The 21,001-nt window shown below is 48.4% G+C and overlaps 1 protein-coding gene across 1 annotated transcript; it reads left to right on the forward strand.

The window, feature by feature from the left end:
* The first annotated feature begins 17,344 nt into the window (after window positions 1-17,344).
* LOC133373177 (apelin receptor-like) lies at window positions 17,345-19,057 on the forward strand. The gene has a single exon (XM_061602563.1). It carries the CDS (start codon window positions 17,444-17,446, stop codon window positions 18,683-18,685), a length of 1,242 nt encoding a protein of 413 aa, XP_061458547.1. The 5' UTR covers window positions 17,345-17,443; the 3' UTR covers window positions 18,686-19,057.
* The last annotated feature ends 1,944 nt before the right edge of the window (window positions 19,058-21,001 follow it).

Below are 21,001 nucleotides of genomic sequence, written 5' to 3' on the forward strand. Positions count from 1 at the left end.
CTAGGAGTCTGGACGCACTCAGAACTGGAAACATCTGTAGAATCTAATAATTAAAAATTAAAAACCTCAGTTGAACAAGACATAGGAAACTGGACCTTGTAACAACCGTCCTGGTTTTAGGAAAGGAATAGCAACTATTACAATACATCTGTAAAATTCATTTCCGCTTATAAGCATCTCATTCTCAGAAAGCCCAGTTCTTAGACCCCATCCACACAATATATTTAAAGCATCTTTATAGCACTTTCACAGTCACGGTTTGCCCCCAAAGAATCCTTGGGACGGTTATTTGTCAAAGGGGCTGGAAACTAGAGCTATGTGAGGAGTTTCCTACCAATTATCAGCACCAGTAACAAACCACAGTTCTCAGGATTCTTTGGTGGAAGCTAGGGCTGTTAAAGTAGTATAAAAATGGAAATGGACTGCCTTCAAGTCGATCCCGACTTATGGTGACCCTATGAATAGGGTGTTCATGGTAAGTGGTATTCAGAGGGGGTTTACCATTACCTCCCTCTGAGGCTAGTCCTCCCCAGCTGGCGAGGGCCTGCTCAATTGCCACAGCTGCATAAGCCAGCCCCTTCCTTGTCCGTAACTGCCAGCAGGGGGGCAACTGGGCTCCTTGGGACTATGCAGCTTGCCCATGGCTGCACAGGTGGCAGGGCACGTGACCCCTTAGCCACTCCCTGTGGGGGTGATCTTTAGCTGGCCCTTGACACCCAGGAGACACGAGTGGGGATTGGAACTCACAGACTCTGGACTCCCAGCCAGGCTCTCCTCCCCACTGCGCTATACCAGCTAAAGTGGTATAAGAGCGCTTTAAATGTTTTGGGTGGATGTGACCTTGCTGTCCGTTAGAAGGCAAAAAAGGGAAATGGTTTTCTCCCTGTCTCATGAAGCAGACAGCTGGAAGATTCAGGACGGATGGAAGGAATGGCTTCTTCATGCAGAGCACTGATCAAACTAGGAATTCGCTGATGGGTTCAAAAGAGGGGTTTGCTTACCATTAAGCCAGGCCCTTCTTGCAACAGCTCCACGGTCTCTTATAATGAGTTGGCAACACTGACAGATTCGGAAAGGGCCGTAGCTCAGTGCCAGGGCATCTGCTTTGCATGGAGAAGGTTCCAGGTTCAAACCATGGCATCCCCAGCTAAGGTTGGGAAAGATTCCATCTGAAACCCCAGAGAGCTGTTGCTGGGCAGTGCAGAAAGTACTGTGCGAAAATATATGTCTTGCTAATAAGGCTGGGGAGAGCCAGTGTTGCACAGTGGTTAGAGTGTTGGACTATGACCTGGGAGACCAGGGTTCAAATCCTCACACAGCCATGACGCTCCCTGGGTGACCTTGGGCCAGTCACTGCCTCTCAGCCTCAGAGGAAGGCAATGGAAAACCCCCTCTGGATACCACTTGCCATGAAAACCCTATTCATAGGGTCACCCATAAGTCAGGATCGACTTGAAGGCAGTCCATTAAAAAAAATTAAGAACAAGCCTGGGACTGGTGGGAGCTGCAGTTTATTTATTTATTTAGTATATTTGTATGCCGCTTTTCATCACCAGGTGACCTCAAAGCGGCTTCCATAGCAATTGAAAACAATTGCAGTTGAAAACACTGGGAAGGCAGCAGATTGGCAGCAGCTGACTTAGATGTATGAAGGGGGTTATAATGAAAAGCAAAGAAGGGAAAGACACTTTGCACACGCTCAGTGGTCCTTTGCGTTTGGAGGTCCAAGCCTTAGCTCTGAACATTGCCAAGTTACTTTATTCAGGTTAAGCCTTGGGTATGCATGCAACTTCAACACAGATCGCCTTCCCTAAAAACATCCCAAGAAACCCGAGCCTCCCCCCCCCCTTTCTCAATCATTCAGTCTCTGCGTCCGAAAGCGAATCTGCGGAAACAAGAACTGAACAGCTGGCAGCGCTGGGCAAGCTGTGTTTGAAATCAGACCTCTGCCAAGGGACAAAAACACACACATCCACCACTGAGTGTCGGCTCTGTCCCGCCAAACAGGCTTCCCAAAAGCCGTCTGCAGGTGCTCACTTCAAAGGCATCCCAAATGGGGAGCTGCTTTTACAGGAGCGTCTGAAGCCAAGGACTTTGTATCTTCCCATTCATGCCCCCTTCCTGAGAAACGCAACTCAGCTTGTCTTCCCTGCCCCCCCCTCCAGTTTGTGATCAGAGCTATGCGCGTTTTAGACAACTCCTTCATTCTGTGTTATTTCTGCATGGGGAGAGAATGGAACAAAGCACGCAGAAGACCGAGGTGTCCTCCCTACCGAGGGGAGGCGGGCACATCACGAGGCAGAGTTTGGGTGCCATTGTAGGTGGGAGACAGACAGCTCTGAGCTGCCTGTCCAGCCAGGAAGGTCTCCTGTGCAAGCCCCCCTTGAAACACACAGAAGCACGTTTGTGGTGTTTCTGCAGCTTCTATGCTTGCTGCAGTGTGAGACCCACCCAATATTCCGGGCGGATTGGGTCCCCTGGGAGTTATTTAGCGGGAAGAGCTGTTGCTCGGTGGCAGAGCATCTGCTTTGAGTGCAGAAGGTCCCAGGTTCAATCCTCAATGGCCTCTCCAGGTAGGGCTGGAAACTCCAGAGAGCCGCTGCCAGTCAGTGCAGACAATACTGAATTAGATGGAACCAAGGGTCTGGCTCAGTATAGTGAAGGGCTGGACTTCAGTGGCAGAGCCTTGCAAACACTGCATGCGTGCTTGGTTGTTATACCCAGACCCCAAATAGAAACCCGAGGTTCTCTATGCCAGGGGAAAGTCTGTATGGGCTGACCCAAGCTGTTTTCTCATTCCAGGGGCTCCCTTGCATGCTCATTCCAGCATCCCCTTTTAATCTCACAGAGAATGCATCACTGGCGATGGAGCACAACGCTCAACAACACCCACAACTCTCCATAAGGCATTGGGAGTCATGTCGATCCATTAGGAAAACGTCAAAATCCACTGCCAGCCTTTATTGGGACCAACCAGAAGAGCACACTTGGGTGGCTTTGAAAGAGGAATAGACAAGTTCTGGAGGAGGAGGGCTATCCATGGCTACTAGCCACGGTGCCTGTGCTCTGCTTCTGTTGTCAGAAGCAGGATGTCTCTGAATGCCAGTTGCTGGGAATCATGAGTGGGGAGAGCGCTCTTCTGCTTAGGTCCTGCCTGTGGGCTTCCCATTGGGGCATCTAGTTGGCCACTGTGAGAACAGGATGCTGGACTAGATGGGCTTCCTTTGCCCTGATCCATCAACTGGGCTCTACTGAGGTTCTTATCTATGCTCTCAAAATAGTGAGCAAGCATTTGAGTTCTCCAGAACTTCAGGACGTCCAGCCAGATGAAGAAGACTTCTAGAGGATTTGGGATTGTGAATTTTGGTTAATCCCAATCCCAATCCCAATAATAATAATAATAATAATAATAAATAATAATAATAATAATAATAATAATAATAATAATAAAAGTTGCCCAATGCTGAATTGTGAAGGACACACTGGAATCATGTTGCAAAGGAGCAACAGAGTGGAGAGTGCTAAGAATTAATTATATAACACAGGTGTCTTGAGATCCAGATTCAACATCGCTGGCTTTTTGGATGGATCCTGATACTTTTTTTTTTTTTTTGAGACACCTGCATGCCATTAATTCTCTGGACCCTTTCAGCAGGTAACTCCGTGGGATGCATCTTCAACTCTGCCCTTAAGGGACACAATCAGTATTTTCTGCAGAGGAAATGAGTGTCAGGAACTGCAAAATTGCTGCTTCTCCCTTGGCTAGGCGTTAATTAAAACCAGGAGGCCTTCCTTGAAAAAGGAGGGCAGGGAATACAATCACATGCAGGTATTTGCCCCGATTACCTGCTTTAAAAGTGAAACAAAACAAAAATGCCCATGGCGAAGAAGGCAGAAAAGGTCTCCCATCTGGTTACAGATGGAGATGGCTATCATTCTGATTGTTACCTGCTGGAGGGCAGGTGGCTTAGAAATGGAAGGTCCCATAGGCGGAAGGAAAGAAATGTCAGTCAATGAGTCAAATGTCAGTCAATGAGGGTTCACATGCCAACAGGTAAGGCGTTCAGGTGAACCACATGAAGCCTTTTCCTCTGCCTTCTCTTAGAAACTAGGATGGAGAGTGACTTCATTAATATAGCCTCAAATTTCTTAAGTTTTGGTTAAAAAGGGGGGGAGAAGAGAGAGGCACGCCTAAGACTATTTTTATTATGCTATTTATTTAAATATTTATAAACCGCACTTTCATAGCAAAATAACAAAGGGGGGTATGGCATGAAAGCATAACACAATAATCATAACATCAAAAAAACATCGATACAACTCTAGAGTTTAAGGCTATCCATTTCATTGTCACTGGCAGGCAGTGCAGTGCTTTCAGGACCAGTGGTGACACATGGTCCCATTGGGTTGCCTCACTTACCAGCCTAGCAGCCACATTCTGTACTGGCTGCAGCCTCTGGATCATCTTCAAGGGTAGCTTCAAGGGGAATGCAGTGCATTACAGTAGTCCAGAGAGAAGGTCACCAGAGCATGGACAATTAAGGCAAGGCTATCACAGTCCAGAAATGGCCATAGCAGGTGAATCAGCCTAAACTGAGCATAAGCATATTGATGAATGAACTGATAATTTCTTCGTCACTTACAGTACTAAATTTCTGTGGCTGGTAGCTGTTGACAGCCTTATCTTCCACGAATGTGTCTGATCCTCTTCTAAAGCCATTTAAGTTGGCAGCCATCACCATTTTTTGTGGGAGTGAATTCTACATGGTGTGAAGGACTTTCGTCCCGAATCTTCCACTGTTCAGTTGGCTGGTGGCCACTACAAGAATTCACACACTTGGCCGGGGTGTCGCCCAGACAGGAGCAGTCTGGAACAGTTTGAAATCTAGGCAACAAGCAAAGGATACAAAGAGTTCAGTTTAATTTAATTTAATCTTTTTGCAGATGCACGGGGAGGCTTTTGCTACCTTAAAGCCAGTCTGTTGGGGGACGTGCTGCTCCCTCCTGTTCAATGTGTACATTAGAAGACATCACAAACTTCTAGAAGCTCCCAGTCTCTCTCTTAACAATGGAAATGATAGTTGCACTCAGTGAAGGGCAGGGCACGGTTTGTATTTTGTGAGATGGATTCAAGGACATACTGGAAATGTAGGTTTGTACAATTAAGGTGGATTAAAGGGCTCTGTTGCCCTAGTGGAACAAATCCACTTTTTAAAAAAACAACCCAGACTTTTTGTGGTCAGGAAAACGATGGAGGGAAATGCACTGAAGAGTACAGGATGAATAATGGGATGACATGTAAACACAAGGAATAAGCATCAAATCAGGATGGATGTCATATACATTATCATTTTTCCTCCCTGCAAACAAAACAGAACAAATGCTCAATGAAGACCAAATATAATTCATCTTCTGTGCAAGCAGATTAGGACGGTCAATAAATAGCTCATCTGCAGCAGCCCTGTTTAAAAAGGTCACGGAAATGTCAAAATAGGATCCACATTCCACACATGCACCAGTGTGCTCCTACTTGGCCAAAGGAATGTGTGCGTGCCTGCACCCCCAGACACATGCACACCTTCATCTGAATGCAGGAGTCAGACCACCCTGTGGGAATCCCAAAAATGAGCTGGAGCAGGCTGTGCTCTGAACTCCAGAAGTTGGCCTCCCCAAAGGGGCATTTTCAACCCACCTGGACTCTTTATGCAGTCCAAGCCTGGCTCCAGCGACAGGAGACACTCAGGGTATATAGCTCATTCCAAAGATCCCAAGAAAATTAACTTAATCCCACACTACCAGGGTGGGCTGGGGGGGGGGGAGAAACTAGGAAGCAGAAAGTGGGGGGGATGTGATGGGGCCCAGGTCAGCAGCAGCAGGAGAGCTGGGAAATGAACCCAAGCTACTTATTTTATGAAATGTAGAGGCTTTGCCTTACAGTCACTAGTCAGGGCCATCTTCAGGTTTCTGGGGGGCCTTGGGTATCAGCTGGGGCCCTTGTGCCTTTGCTTTCCTCCTCAAACCACACTCCTCTGCAGTCTTGGCCCTGCCCCTTTCAAATAAAACAGATCTTGAGATATGGCAAACCACCACCACCACCACTGTCAAAGAAAAACAATACAGTGTTTTGAATTTTTGAAACGAGTGCCGTTTCTTTATCTCTGGATACCCCAATCCCACACATCAAAAATTAACCCTTGGGTCTCTACCATAATCTCATCTCACATTTCCTTTTTTTGGAGATGAAAATGTAACTTTTTCTTTACAGGCAAATAAATAATATTTGATATTATAGCAACAGCCATAAGCTGGGTCTGCTGGCTGGGTAGGGCTGGGGCCAGGGAGGGGCCCCTCTGAGCTCCTGGGATCTTGGCCAGAGCCCCACCTGGCTCACTGCTGGAGCTGGGCTTAGTCACTACAACCCTCTCTGGCGGCTGGTTGCTATTCCCTTTCTTCAGATAGGGAAACCAAGGCTGGTAGAATAGGTGGGCCACCCACACCCGGCACCATCGGAGAGTTGTCCATTGGTGTAAGTGTTCAATAGACCCCTCAGCCTGAGACCTTGGGCCTGACGTGATCCCTTAATTCCACCCATCCCAGACCAGAACAGAGGACAGATTCAGGATCATGGAAGCACGAGTGTGGCATGATCTCATTACAGGCCAGGCAAGATCTTTGCCCTTGATCCAGAGCCAGGTCCGTTTCGCTATGTGCCTTGAACACAAAAGATTTTATGGCTCTTTCTTAAATTTTAGAAAGGATGTTGAATTCAGATTTACAATCCCTGGCTTGTTTTCAACTATTGTTTACTCATAGTTAGACCCACTAAAAGTAATAGGCGTAAGTGAGCCATGACTGCTAATTTCAATGGGTTTATTCATTCAAAGAGTAGAAGTTAGTTGAATACGACCCCTATTTTGCACAAGCGGGTACATTTTCCTGGGAAAAGTTACAGGGGGAGTGAGGGTGAATGGTAAAAATCCTGCATATTTATTATTAATTTATTTATTAGATTTATATCCCGCTCTTCGTCCCAGTAGTTCCATATGTAAATCTTCCGTTACAAACATGTAGCGAAACATTAAAAAAATGTAACGGTGTCAAAGGCTTTCATTAATGCTACTAGTAAGGAAAAAGGCATATTCTATACAATGGGGTGCGGGACCTCAGGCCTGGGGGCCAAATGTGGCCCTTGAACCCTCTCCATTTGGTCCTGGGCTACACTCCCTCCCCAGCCACATCATAATGTTGCGAGGCTCAGGGCCTGAGAATGATTCCGTATCTTTAAGAGAAGAGAAAATTCAGCTAAGTGCAGGTTTTCTTGCAACACCGTAATAGGAAAAACCACAAAGTGAAATTCCCCCTTCCCCCTGCACAACTTTTAAAGATACAGAAGACCTCTTGGTTGCCAGGCCCAGCCTCCAAGGCAACCCTACACACCCATCTCTGGCCTGTCTTTACTCCCCAAGTGTTTTTGCCTGGCTAGAATATGTCCTTAAGCCCTGGCAAGGCCTCTTGTTTGCATGGATGGAGAGACGTGTGTGAGCATGTGTAGAAACCAGCCTACAGCGCAAAAGTAAAAAAAATTGCATGCATTGCTCCTCTAGCTTTTGCCGCTGGCCCCGCCCACTGCCACTGGCATGTGGCCCTCCGAAGGTTGCTCAGAAGGGAATGCGGCCCTCAGGGTGGAAAGGGTTCCTTGCCCGTGGCTCAGTGCAGAGGAAAGGATCCTGGTTGAGAAGCAGCGGGATGGGGGGAAACCTCTGGGGTTTGTGGTTTTGTTGAACTCTCAGACAGATGGTATGAGGCCAGCCGCGGGGTGTGGAGGAGGCCTTTCCTTGCCTCTAATGCTTCTTCCCAACATCCAAGGAACTCACGACCTCGCTGGGATGGCCTCAGCCACAGAAAACCCATCTGTTTATCTTCTCCAAACAAAGCAACTCTTCCAGGAATTGTCTGTGCGGAGGGGACCCCAGGACTGCCCACCTTCCATGGCCCCAGAGCCAAGGGGGAACCCACTGTTTATCAACCAGAACAGAACAGCCTCCTCCACGGGTTTTGTGCCTAGCAAGATCTGCCCCCCGCCCTGCAGTCTCCAACAATGGCAAAGCAGAGGCAGCTCAGCTGTGCCAAGCGACTGGGGTGTGTGTGTGTGTGTTGGGGAGGGGGGTAGAATAGCCTAGGCTGCTCTGAATCTGCAGCTGGATCTGCAAAAAGGAGAATGCAAAGCCTTTTGCTCCAAGGACAGCAGATTGATCATGTGCAGATTCAGCTGCTATTAAAGGCACAAAAGCAAATGGGGCGGTTCATTAGTGACAACGTTTGTTATTATTCATTTAAGGACAGAATATGGAGAAACTGATAGGTTCCCAATCGGAAAGGGTGTGAGACAGGGGTGTATTTTATCACCCTATTTGTTTAATCTATTCGCAGAACGGAAAGTGGGATTGGATCAAGATGAAGGAGGTGTGAAAATTGGAGGGAGAAATATCAATAGTTTAAGATAAGCAGACGATACCATAGTACTAGCAGAAACCAGGAATGATTTGAAATGAATGCTGATGAAAGTTAAAGAGGAAAGCACCAAAGCAGGACTACAGCTGAACGTCAAGAAGACTAAAGTAATGACAACAGAAGATTTATGTCACTTTAAAGTTGAAAACGAGGACATTGAACTTGTCAAAGATTATCAATATCTCGGCACAGTCATTAACCAAAATGGAGACAATAGTCAAGAAATCAGAAGGAGGCTAGGACTGGGGAGGGCAGCTGTGAGAGAACTAGAAAAGGTCCTCAAATGTAAAGATGTATCACTGAACACTAAAGTTAGGATCATTCAGACCATGATATTCCCAATCTCTATGTATGGATATGAAAGCTGGACAGTGAAAAAAGCGGATAAGAGAAAAATCAACTCATTTGAAATGTGGTGTTGGAGAGCTTTGTGGATACCATGGACCAGAAAAAAGACAAATAATTGGGTGTTAGAACAAATTAAACCAGAACTATCACTAGAAGCTAAAATGATGAAACTGAGGTTGTCATACTTTGGACACATAATGAGAAGACCTGATTCACTAGAAAAGACAATAGTGCTGGGGAAAACAGAAGGGAGTAGAAAAAGAGGAAGGCCAAACAAGAGATGGATTGATTCCATAAAGGAAGCCACAGACCGGAACTTATAAGATCTGAACAGGGTGGTTCATGACAGATGCTATAGGAGGTCGCTGATTCAAAGGGTCACCATAAGTTGTAATTGACTTGAAGGCACATAACAACAATTACTATTTATTAAATTTATCTCCTGCCCTCCCTCCCAGAAGGAGTCCAGGGCAGCAAACAAAAACATTAAAAGCACTCTAAAACATCTTACAAACAAAAAGCTTTAAAACATATTAAAAAAAACCATCTTTTAAAAAATCTTTAAAAGAAAAAGTTGGAAAAGCTAGCACATAAGTTGAAACTCTCGAGGGGACAAACTACCCAAGAAAAGGTTTTTTTGCAATATGATTTTATTTTATTTCTAATACAAAGATGCACATGGAAACCCCATTCCATCAGTCATAAGAACATAAGAAGAGCCTGCTGGATCAGGCCAGTGGCCCATCTAGTCCAGCATCCTGTTCTCACAGTGGCCAACCAGGTGCCTGGGGGAAGCCCGCAAGCAGGACCCGAGTGCAAGAACACTCTCCCCTCCTGAGGCTTCCGGCAACTGGTTTTCAGAAGCATGCTGCCTCTGACTAGGGTGGCAGAGCACAGCCATCATGGCTAGTAGCCATTGATAGCCCTGTCCTCCATGAATTTGTCTAATCTTCTTTTAAAGCCATCCAAGCTGGTGGCCATTACTGCATCTTGTGGGAGCAAGTTCCATAGTTTAACTATGCACTGAGTAAAGAAGTACTTCCTTTTGTCTGTCCTGAATCTTCCAACATTCAGCTTCTTTGAATGTCCACGAGTTCTAGTATTATGAGAGAGGGAGAAGAACTTTTCTCTATCCACTTTCTCAATGCCATGCATAATTTTATACACTTCTATCATGTCTCCTCTGACCCGCCTTTTCTCTAAACTAAAAAGCCCCAAATGCTGCAACCTTTCCTCGTAAGGGAGTCGCTCCATCCCCTTGATCATTCTGGTTGCCCTCTTCTGAACCTTTTCCAACTCTATAATATCCTTTTTGAGATGAGGTGACCAGAACTGTACACAGTATTCCAAATGCGGCCGCACCATAGATTTATACAACGGCATTATGATATCGGCTGTTTTATTTTCAATACCTTTCCTAATTATTGCTAGCATGGAATTTGCCTTTTTCACAGCTGCCGCACACTGGGTCGACATTTTCATCGTGCTGTCCACTACAACCCCGAGGTCTCTCTCCTGGTCTGTCACCGCCAGTTCAGACCCCATGAGCGTATATGTGAAATTAAGATTTTTTGCTCCAATATGCATAATTTTACACTTGTTTATATTGAATTGCATTTGCCATTTTTCTGCCCATTCACTCAGTTTGGAGAGGTCTTTTTGGAGCTCTTCGCAATCCCTTTTTGTTTTAACAACCCTGAACAATTTAGTGTCATCAGCAAACTTGGCCACTTCACTGCTCACTCCTAATTCTAGGTCATTAATGAACAAGTTGAAAAGTACAGGTCCCAATACCGATCCTTGAGGGACTCCACTTTCTACAGCCCTCCATTGGGAGAACTGTCCGTTTATTCCTACTCTCTGCTTTCTGCTTCTTAACCAATTTCTTATCCACAAGAGGACCTCTCCTCTTATTCCACGACTGCTAAGCTTCCTCAGAAGCCTTTGGTGAGGTACCTTGTCAAACGCTTTTTGAAAGTCTAAGTACACTATGTCCACTGGATCACCTCTATCTATATGCTTGTTGACACTCTCAAAGAATTCTAATAGGTTACTGAGACAGGACTTTCCCTTGCAGAAGCCATGCTGGCTCTGCTTCAGCAAGGCTTGTTCTTCTATGTGCTTAGTTAATCTAGCTTTAATAATACTTTCTACCAATTTTCCAGGGACAGAAGTTAAGCTAACTTCTGGATCCCTTTTTGAAGACTGGCGTTACATTTGCCACTTTCCAGTCCTCAGGCACGGAGGAGGACCCAAGGGACAAGTTACATATTTTAGTTAGCAGATCAGCAATTTCACATTTGAGTTCTTTGAGAACTCTCGGGTGGATGCCATCCGGGCCTGGTGATTTGTCAGTTTTTATATTGTCCATTAAGCTTAGAACTTCCTCTCTCGTTACCACTATTTGTCTCAGTTCCTCAGAATCCCTTCCTGCAAATGTTAGTTCAGGTTCAGGGATCTGCCCTATATCTTCCACTGTGAAGACAGATGCAAAGAATTCATTTAGCTTCTCTGCAATCTCCTGATCGTTCTTTAGTACACCTTTGACTCCCTTATCATCCAAGGGTCCAATTGTCTCCCTAGATGGTCTCCTGCTTTGAATGTATTTATAGAATTTTTTGTTGTTGGTTTTTATGTTCTTAGCAATGTGCTCCTCAAATTCTTTTTTAGCATCCCTTATTGTCTTCTTGCATTTCTTTTGCCAGAGTTTGTGTTCTTTTTTATTTTCTTCATTTGGACAAGACTTCCATTTTTTGAAGGAAGACTTTTTGCCTCTAAGAGCTTCCTTGACTTTGCTCGTTAACCATGCTGGCATCTTCTTGGCCCTGGCGGTACCTTTTCTGATCTGCGGTATGCACTCCAGTTGAGCTTCTAATATAGTGTTTTTAAAGAACTTCCAAGCATTTTCGAGTGATGTGACCCTCTGGACTTTGTTTTTCAGCTTTCTTTTTACCAATCCCCTCATTTTTGTGAAGTTTCCTCTTTTGAAGTCAAATGTGACCGTGTTGGATTTTCTTGGCAATTGGCCAGTTACATGTATGTTTAATTTAATAGCACTGTGGTCACTGCTCCCAATCGGTTCAACAACACTTACATCTTGCACCAGGTCCCGGTCCCCACTGAGGATTAAGTCCAGGGTTGCCATCCCTCTGGTCGGTTCCATGACCAACTGGTCTAGGGAATAGTCATTTAGAATATCTAGAAACTTTGTCTGGTGAGTATGAAGTACAAATTGTTATTTTTCTTTCTAATCTGTGATGAAACAGAAAAACAGGTTAGTCCCCGGCAGTCTATAGGCTGTTTTATTCTCATGACAGATGTTGGCCCTTAATTATATTACAATTATTAAATATGGTTTAAATTTACCGCAATATCCCTGTTTAGAAATCTCATGTCAGATTTCTTTTTTGTACTTACATTTTTATTTTCATTTACTTTGGTAACCTATTGGTTATTGTACGTTAATTGCTTTGTGTGATAACATGAAAATTTAATAAAATATTGATTCAATAAAAATATTAATCCCCCCCAATTAGGGGGGAAAACACAGTTGGGCATACGAAGTCCTCAAAGCTTGGGAAGAGCCATAGCTCAGTGGTGGAACACCTGCTTTGCATGCAGAAGGTCCCCGGCATCTCCAGATACAGTGGGGAAAGGTTCCATGTCTGAAACCCTGGAAAACTGCTTCCAGTCATTGCAAAGAGGTGGATGGGCAAAGGAGCTGCCTTGCTATAATGCAGGGTTCCTATGTGAGGGAAATGGCTGTAGCTCAGAGGCAGAGCATCTGCCTTGCATGCAGAAGGTCCCGGGTTCAATCCTCAGCATCTCCAGGTAGGGCTGGGGAAGAAAGACTCCTGTCTGAAACCCTGGGGAGCAGCTGTCCGTCAGGGTAGACAATACTGAGCTAGATGGACCATTGGTCTGACTCGGTGCAGAACAGCCTACTGTGTTCCTATGCCAACCTTAAGGCAACAGCAAGAGTGGACATGAACTCACTGAATGGAACAGTGGCAGAACCCTCTGACAATCTTGTACCCAGGTTTATTTGGGAATTCTAAGATACCAAAAGATCAGTGCAGTTTTGAAAGCAGTGGTTAAAATCAGTTCAGTTTTCAGATGTTTCAGTCTGCTGTCTTGATTCAAAATGGCGTCCAATTGTGTCCAATCACAGATGAAAACTTGCTCCTTAGTCCTAGGGACCATCCTCCAACATTCGGCTACAACATCTTAAGAGGTGTCCAAATGCATAGCAAATGGACAGACAAGCAACTTTCCAAGATATATAGTAGTTTTGGAACAGGCCTGAAGACAGCGTCTAGATTCCATGAACCATGTGTGGGTCTAGAATGCACCACTTTGGACAACAGGTGGATGGGGGTTTCCACGACTGAATGCTCCTCTGTACAAAAATAAAGAAATCCCCCTACACACACAAAAACTGGCTTTCCCTATGTAGAGGGTTTTTCTTTTTAATTTTGCATGGAGGGCAATCCAACCCTGGGTGCCCCACCTGCCGTGTGACATGGTACAACCTCAGCACGGGCTCCCAGTGAGAACTAGGGCCAAATGGACAGTTGATGTACAATCATCTCACTCGCCCATGCCACCCCTGAGAAACAGGAGAGCTGCACCCCCTCTTGGTACCAAGCAGAATTGCACGGAATGCGAGGCTGCATCCTTTTCACACCTTACATTCCAGGGTGGGTAGAAGGTAGATGTGGACCTGCCGGTAGATCTCTGGGTGACTCGCAGTCGATTTGCAAGTACAATCTGACTCCCTATCGTTTCACAATAGCAGCGCCAAAACGATCAATTCCATTGAGTTCTGGAATGCAGAACAAACTACTGGGCTCAGAATTCTCCATTCCAGCTCCCTTTTGCACCAGGCTGCAGTTGGTAGATCTAATAACAATGAAAAACATTAAGTACATCCCACAAGCCTGAGGTCGGCCCACCCCTAGCTGACTTACAAGGGTGCCTCTCAGCCCCAGAGCAGCAGAGCAGGAAGCAGCAGGAATCTCTCCTGTTGGCACTTCAGCCATCACCCCCTTATCAGCCTCCTCCTTTGGGAGAATCCAATTTGGCTGGCCTTAGAAAAACATCAAGGAAAAAGAAGGAAAAACAAGGCTGGGATTTCTCTCAACTCATTGAGACCCCAGGGAGAGAAAGGGGCAACAGTGACCCTCCTGGGTTCCCCTTTCCTCTGTTCCCACCCACCCTGACAAAACAACAGGATTAGGGGCGGTGGGGGGCAGGAATTATGACCTCTATAGCTGTTTTGGACCATTTGGGAGGGACCATTACAGTATTTGTTGTTTTAATGTGCTGTTTGCTGCTGGGGGGGGAGGCCTTTAGGCAGTATGTAAATACACTGTAATAATGGTAATAATGATTGTTATAATCATAATTGCTGTTTTTACCGCTTTAATTGTTATGCTGTTTCAAAGGGCTTGTCTTATTGCACATTTTCATTATGGAGGCTTTTAGTGTTTTGATGGAATCGTTTTATTGGGTATTTTAATTATTTGTGTGTGTGTGTATATATGTTTATAAACTACTTAAGAATCCATTTTGGCAAGAAAGCGGTATATAAATGAATAAATTGCAAAATATAATACTGCAAGCCAAAAACCAGCTTGCAACGGGAGATGTGGAATCTATTCCCCATTTTCACAATGGCCATATCTGGAGCAATGATGGTGTCGAGATTAGAGTGTTGGCCTAGGAGCTGAAAAACTTATAGAGATTCAAATCCCTGCTCAGCCATGAAGCTCGCTGGGTAACCTTGGGCCAGTCACTGTCTCTCAGCCTGCCCTGCCCTGCAGGGCTGTCGCCAGGATAAAAATGTGTTTGGAGAGTACCATGTATGTCATCTTGAGCTCTTTGGGTGAAAGGTAGAATATCAATGTAATAATAAATAAATAAATCTGTTTGTGGGAATGTGCATTGTGTATGCACAAGATGGCCATTCTATGAAAACTGTGCGCATCTGGATGGCCAATTTTGGAAGGTGGATAGATAGCAACCTTGCCTCTGAAGGCTCCTGTGCTGGCTGAGGCTAATGAGAGTTGTAGTCCAAAATATCTTGGGGGCACTAGGTTGGGAAAGGCTGTTAGGCAAGACTCTTGGCCTGATCCAGAGACTTCATCTTATGGTCATGGATGTGAACACAGATGTATACAAGTTCCTTGGTGAAGGAACTTAGTGGCAGAGCACTTGTTTTTCGCATGCAGAAGGTCCTGGGTTCAAACCGCGGCATCTCCAGATAGGTCTGGGAGAGAAGCATGCCAGAAATCCTGGAGAGCCCCTGCCAGTCAGTGTAGACAACACTGAGCTAGATGGGCAAATGGTCTGATGCAATATAAAACAGCTTCCTAGGTTCTCATGTGTTCCAGACTGCAAACTGAACGGGTGCCAACAGACCCTTCCTGTGAACGCACGGCTGTCTCGAAGCCGAGTTCAGGAATACGCTGACTCTGCCTGGAAAAAGGGGGAAACATCTGAGCAAGATGACAAAGCAGCCTCCCCCATGCACGCCCCCCCTCAATTTGGGGTGATGAGTGTGGCAGTGAGGAGCAGGCGACACCTCCGACACGCCACCCTTGCACTGCAGAGCATCTGCACACAATGCCAAGCAGGCAGATGTGTGCAAATCCCCGGGATGCCAGGGAAAGAGGGTGGTGTCCTACCGCCTTTGGGTCTGGATTCCCGGCCCTGCATTGTGGTGGCCGTTAGCATGGGGAGGGGGCCACTCAGCGCCCACCCCACGTCCCTGCACAAGCATCCACTTTTGGAATGTTCCCACACGAGGCGGCCAGTGAAAACAAAACAGCGGCTTCTCTTGTTCCGACTCTGAATCGCCTTTCTGTCTTTGGATGTGTGTGTGTGGGGACTGGGGACCGCGCAACGGCAACCAGGCAGCTCAGCGCCTGAAGCAGAGCTCCCCAAACAACCCCCCTTCCTTCCCTCATTAACCCAGGTCAGAATCCAATGAAACCTCCTCACCAAATGGTGAGGGCAACAAGGATGATCAGGGGACTGGAAACAAAGCCCTGTGAGGAGAGACTGAAAGAACTGGGCATGTTTAGCCTGGAGAAGACTGAGGGGAGATAGGATTGCCCTCTTCAAGTACATGAAAGGTTGTCATATAGAGGAGGGCCGGGATCTCTTCTGATCGACAGGGAATAATGGGCTCAAGTTGCAGGAAGCCAGATTTCGACTGAACACCAGGAAAAACTTCCTAACTGTCAGAGCGATACGACAATGGACCCAATGACCTAGAGAGGCAGTGGGCTCTCCAACACTGGAGGCCTTGAAGAGGCAGCTGGACAGTCATCCGTCAGGAATGCTTTGATTTGGATTCCTGCATTGAGCAGGGGGTTGGACTTGATGGCCTTATAGGCCCCTTCCAACACTACTATTCTATGATTCTATGAAATGAGCACGGGCTCGGGTCCCGTTTCAAAGCAGCTGGAATTAGAAGACTTCCACAGATCGTCGAAGGCTTCTTTATATCTAGACGGTCCATCGGTCCATCTAGCTCAGTGTTGTCTGCACTGACTGGCAGCGGCTTTCCACAGTTTCAGGCAGGGAGCACTCCCAGCCCTACTCGGAGATGCTGCCAGGGACTGAACTCGAGACCTTGTGCCTGCAAAGCAGATTTTCTAGCCCTGAGCTAGGGCTGGTTCTCAAAGGGGAGGAGATTGGAGGTGGTGTATACTGAGTCAGTATTGCCTGCACGAGGGGTCCCCAAACTTTTTACTTTTTTTCCTTGCAGACCACTTGAAAATGTCCGAGGGTCTGGAGAAACCACCTCGTGATTTTTTTCTGCCTGTCCTCGCAATTGTCACGCGCTGCGCCAGATCCTGCATGATTGTCAACGGCATTGCTGTAGCTTCTTTCATTGCTTACGTTGTATTTTTTATTGTATTACAGTTTGAATGAAAAATCAGTATATTGAACCAGGACATGCTGTGCACCACGTGCATGCGCCTTGCAGACCATTAGTGGTCCATAGACCACCGTTTGGGAACCAGCCTCCCCAGAGCCTGGTGAAAAAGTCCTGGGGCTTAGCACCAGTGGGTTGCCCCCTAACAATACTGGGGTGCCTGTGAAGAGAGGGGATTGTGCATGTGGGGCTCAAGACAACGGGGACAGAGCATGACGTGGGGATGCCCAGGTTGCAAGGGGGACAGTTCCAAAGGACAGCCACCTCTACCGGGGAAGGTCCGTAGCTCAGGGGCAGAACCTCTGCCTTGCATGAAGATGGCCCCTGGTTAGGGATAGGAGGCTTGAACCTCCCATCTACTTCCAGTTAGTGTGGACCATACTGAGCTAGATGGACCAGCTGGCCTGACCTGATATGAAGCTTCTTTTTCTCTGCCAGCGGAGGATGCTTCTCGCCCCCTCCCCCAGGGGCTGGATGTGTCCGGGCGGGCGCGCAGCCAGAGGGCGGTGTCTTCCGAGCCACTCACCCCCGGTATAGAGACACACGCCCTTTAATAGCTTCTCCCAGCCAGGCGGCCGTCGGAGGAGAAGGCTGGTGGTTGCGCCCGCCGTCGGATGCGAGGGTCCGGCAGGCGACATGGCGCACCACCCGCAGCAGCACGCCGAGTACGCGCCGCCGTCGGGGGAGTTCTACTACGACTACGGTGAGGAGCCGCCGGGCAACTGGAGCGGCGTCGGGGCGCTGGAGTGCGCGTGGGCCGAGGCCGAGGCGGACTGGGAGGTCTCCTTCTCGCTCCTGCCGGTCCTCTACATGCTGGTCTTCGTGCTGGGTCTGTCGGGCAACGGGCTGGTCATCTTCACGGTGTGGCGCGGCCCGCCGGGCAAGCGCCGCTCGGCCGACACCTATATCGGCAACCTGGCGCTGGCCGACCTGGCCTTCGTGGTGACGCTGCCGCTGTGGGCAGCCTACACGGCGCTGCGCTTCCACTGGCCCTTCGGCTCGGCCCTCTGCAAGCTGAGCAGCTACCTGGTGCTGCTCAACATGTTCGCCTCCGCCTTCTGCCTCGGCTGCCTCAGCTTCGAGCGCTACCTGGCCATCGTGCACGCCATCCCGCGCTCCGTCGGCCGGCCGGCCTCCGCCTCCTCCTCCGGGCGGGCCCGCGCCTCCACCCTCTTCTCGCTGGCCGGCGTCTGGCTGCTGGCCGGCCTCTTGGCCCTGCCGGCCCTGCTCCTGCGCGACACGCGCCCGGGCCTGCGCCACGACGGCGAGGGGGAGGAAGACGGCGGCGGCCCCGGCAACGTCTCCTCCTCTTTGGGCTCGGCCGTCGTGGAGTGCGACATGGATTTCAGCAGCGTAGCCTCCAGCCCGCGGGAGAAAGGCTACTGGATGGCGGCACTGAGCCTGGCCACGACGGCGCTGGGCTTCGTCCTGCCGCTGCTGCTCATGACCCTCTGCTACTGCTGCGTCGGCGCCACCGTCAGCCGCCACTTCCAGCAGCACGTGCGCAAGGAGGAGGGCCGCCAGCGCCGACGGCTCCTTCGCATCATCGTCACGCTGGTGGCCGTCTTCGCCCTCTGCTGGTTCCCCTTCCACCTCCTGAAGAACCTCTACGTCCTCTCCTGGGTGGGCCTCATCCACCTGCCCTGCGCCTGGCTGGAGCTCATCCCTCGCCTCCACCCCTACGCCACCTGCCTGGCCTACATCAACAGCTGCCTGAACCCCTTCCTCTACGCCTTCTTCGACAGCCGCTTCCGCGCCCAGTGCCTCCTGCTCCTCGGCTTGCGCAAGGCGCTGCGCGCCCAGGCCGGCTCCGTCTCCTCCACCCTCAGCGGGCAGACCCAGAAGTCCGAGTTGCCCTCCTTGGGCACCAAAGTGTAGAGACAGAGGTGGGCGGCGGCGGCTCCAAACCCTCCCGCACCCCGACGGCGGCGGGCTTTTGGAGGTTGCAGCGGGGGAGAGGGAGAGGCGCGCTCGGGACGGGGCGGGCGGCTCTGGAGTCGCCAGCGCGCCGCTCGGGACTTTGCGCACGGGGCGGCCCTCATCCGCCCCAGGACGGCGATTCAGAACTCATCCCGCCACCGCCCTTTCTTACTTGCTTTTTCTTCGATGTCGGACTTTCGCGCGTTGGTGCTGTCCCAGTACGTCGGACAAGCCCGCAAGTCCCGGGAATTCACCGGTTCGGGCAGGTCCCTCTGGCGGGTGACTCTCTTGTGCTGACCCTTGTAATCAATAAATACTTTTTGTTGGTTTCCTCAGGAAAGAAAAATTGGTTCCTTTCCCCCCACCCCTTGCTTAAAAACCTGGATTTAAGGTGTGGGGGGAGGCGCTGCTTGAGCTGAGCTTGAAAAGGGGTGTGTGTGCATCTTTGGGCTTGGAGGGAGGGGAATAGACCCCAGTGGATGCTGTAGGTTGACCTGCAGAGGAGGATGCTCTGGGTGTGGGTGTGAAAAGTGCCCCCCTCCTTAATTTGGTCAAATTCTAATCCCCTTGTTCCTGGTTTAAACTTTTATTCTTAAGAAAATTGGGGAAAGATTTCCCAGGGATCTCTGGCCTCACCCCTGTTTCTGGCTAGGAGCAGTGAAACCCTTGATGACTGAACAGAGTGAGTGTTGCAGATTAGGTGGGGGGGTTGCCACTTTGTAACTGGGGGGTTGGCCTTTAGCTTTGTTTATATCCCACTCCCCCAGGAGCTTAAGGGTGGCATACATGGTCCTACACATCATGGTTCACAACAACCCTGTAAGGTAGGTACAGCTGAGAGACAGCAATCTCAAGATCACCCAGTGAGCCAGATAGCTGAAGTGGGGATTTGAACCCAGCCTCCCAGGGCCTAGTCCAGCACTCTAACCTTGCTGCTCTGGCTTTCTTTGTGATAACAGTACTAGTAGAGTCTTTGAACATGTGCAGAGGGCATTTCTGTTTACCGTCCCGCAACTCAGCCACACAACAAGGTTTAAAAGGAAAGAGCATTTGCTACATGACATTGAGCCGCCCCACCCTTTCCCTCCCAGCACTTCATAGATAATGAGCACTGTCTCTAAAAGCCCCCTTCACTTGTCTAAATTTCTCTCCCCTCCTTACAGGGATTCCAGAAGCCAAGAAAGAGCTGAGGGGAGGGAAATGCTGAGTTTGGAAAAATAGGGAGTGATTCATGGACAGACACACACACCCCTGTCATCCTGCCCGATAGAGCTCGCCATCACAACTGCAACAGGCATCCATTTGTTTGAGTTAGAGAATTTGCTTTCAAAACCAGAATAGGGGAGAAGATAGATTGGGAGGGAAGTGTGGCAAAAGGTTTCCGACTCTTGTTATTTTTTAAATCTGGGAAATGGCACCAGGAGGGTTACAAGCCCCTCTCTCAAAATCGTGGGCCACGAATCTCTCTGTCTCTCCCCACCCAACTCTTCTAAGTAAAGACATTGTGAGATTATATCACAAATATCCCCTGCTATGTCCCAACTGGCCTTCAGCGTCTGACTTGCCCTCTTTTAAAATGGTCAAGCAAGTTTTTAGACCTCATGGTTGCAAAAGCGGGTGCTCAGCATTGTTTTTTTTAATGACCCGCCCTATTTTTTTGTGATGTTTAGGTTGCTTTTAACAGTTTTTAATTATGTGCTTTAAAAATGGTTGTAACCCACCCTGGGACCTTTGGGTGAAGGGCAGGTAATAAATTCGAAGAAGAAGAAGAAGAAGAAGAAATACTGCCTTAGCACCTGGCAGCCCTTTATCTCCTCCAACAAGGACTCTCTATCCAACCACTTCCATCCCTTGCCAGTTTAAAAGCTGCATTAAGCCTTTAAGCTATTTCCAGGATGCTTCCGTGGGCCTTATCCTTCCTGGCTCTCAGCGAGTCCCAAAGTCCTAATGGGCTGCTCTCACTCTTTCCTGCAACCTGGTGCCCTCCAGATGGTTTGAACTACATCTCCCATCAGCCCCAGCCAACATGGCTGTTGGTCAGGAATGATGGGAATTATGTGGCTCAAAAACATCTGGAGGGCACCACGTTGGGGAAGGCTCACCTCTTTCAGCTGGCATCTGTTGCTTGGGAGGGGCTGTAGCACAATGGGAGAGCACATGCGTTGCATTTGGAAGGTCCCACACGGTACAATCAACTGCCTTTCCAAATAGGAGATTTCAGACTCCTGTCTGAAAACCTGTCACCACTCAGAGTAGACAGGCTTGGGGACTCTG

The sequence above is a fragment of the Rhineura floridana genome, chromosome 19 (genome assembly GCF_030035675.1).
Source record: "Rhineura floridana isolate rRhiFlo1 chromosome 19, rRhiFlo1.hap2, whole genome shotgun sequence".
Taxonomy (NCBI): Eukaryota; Metazoa; Chordata; class Lepidosauria; order Squamata; family Rhineuridae; genus Rhineura; species Rhineura floridana.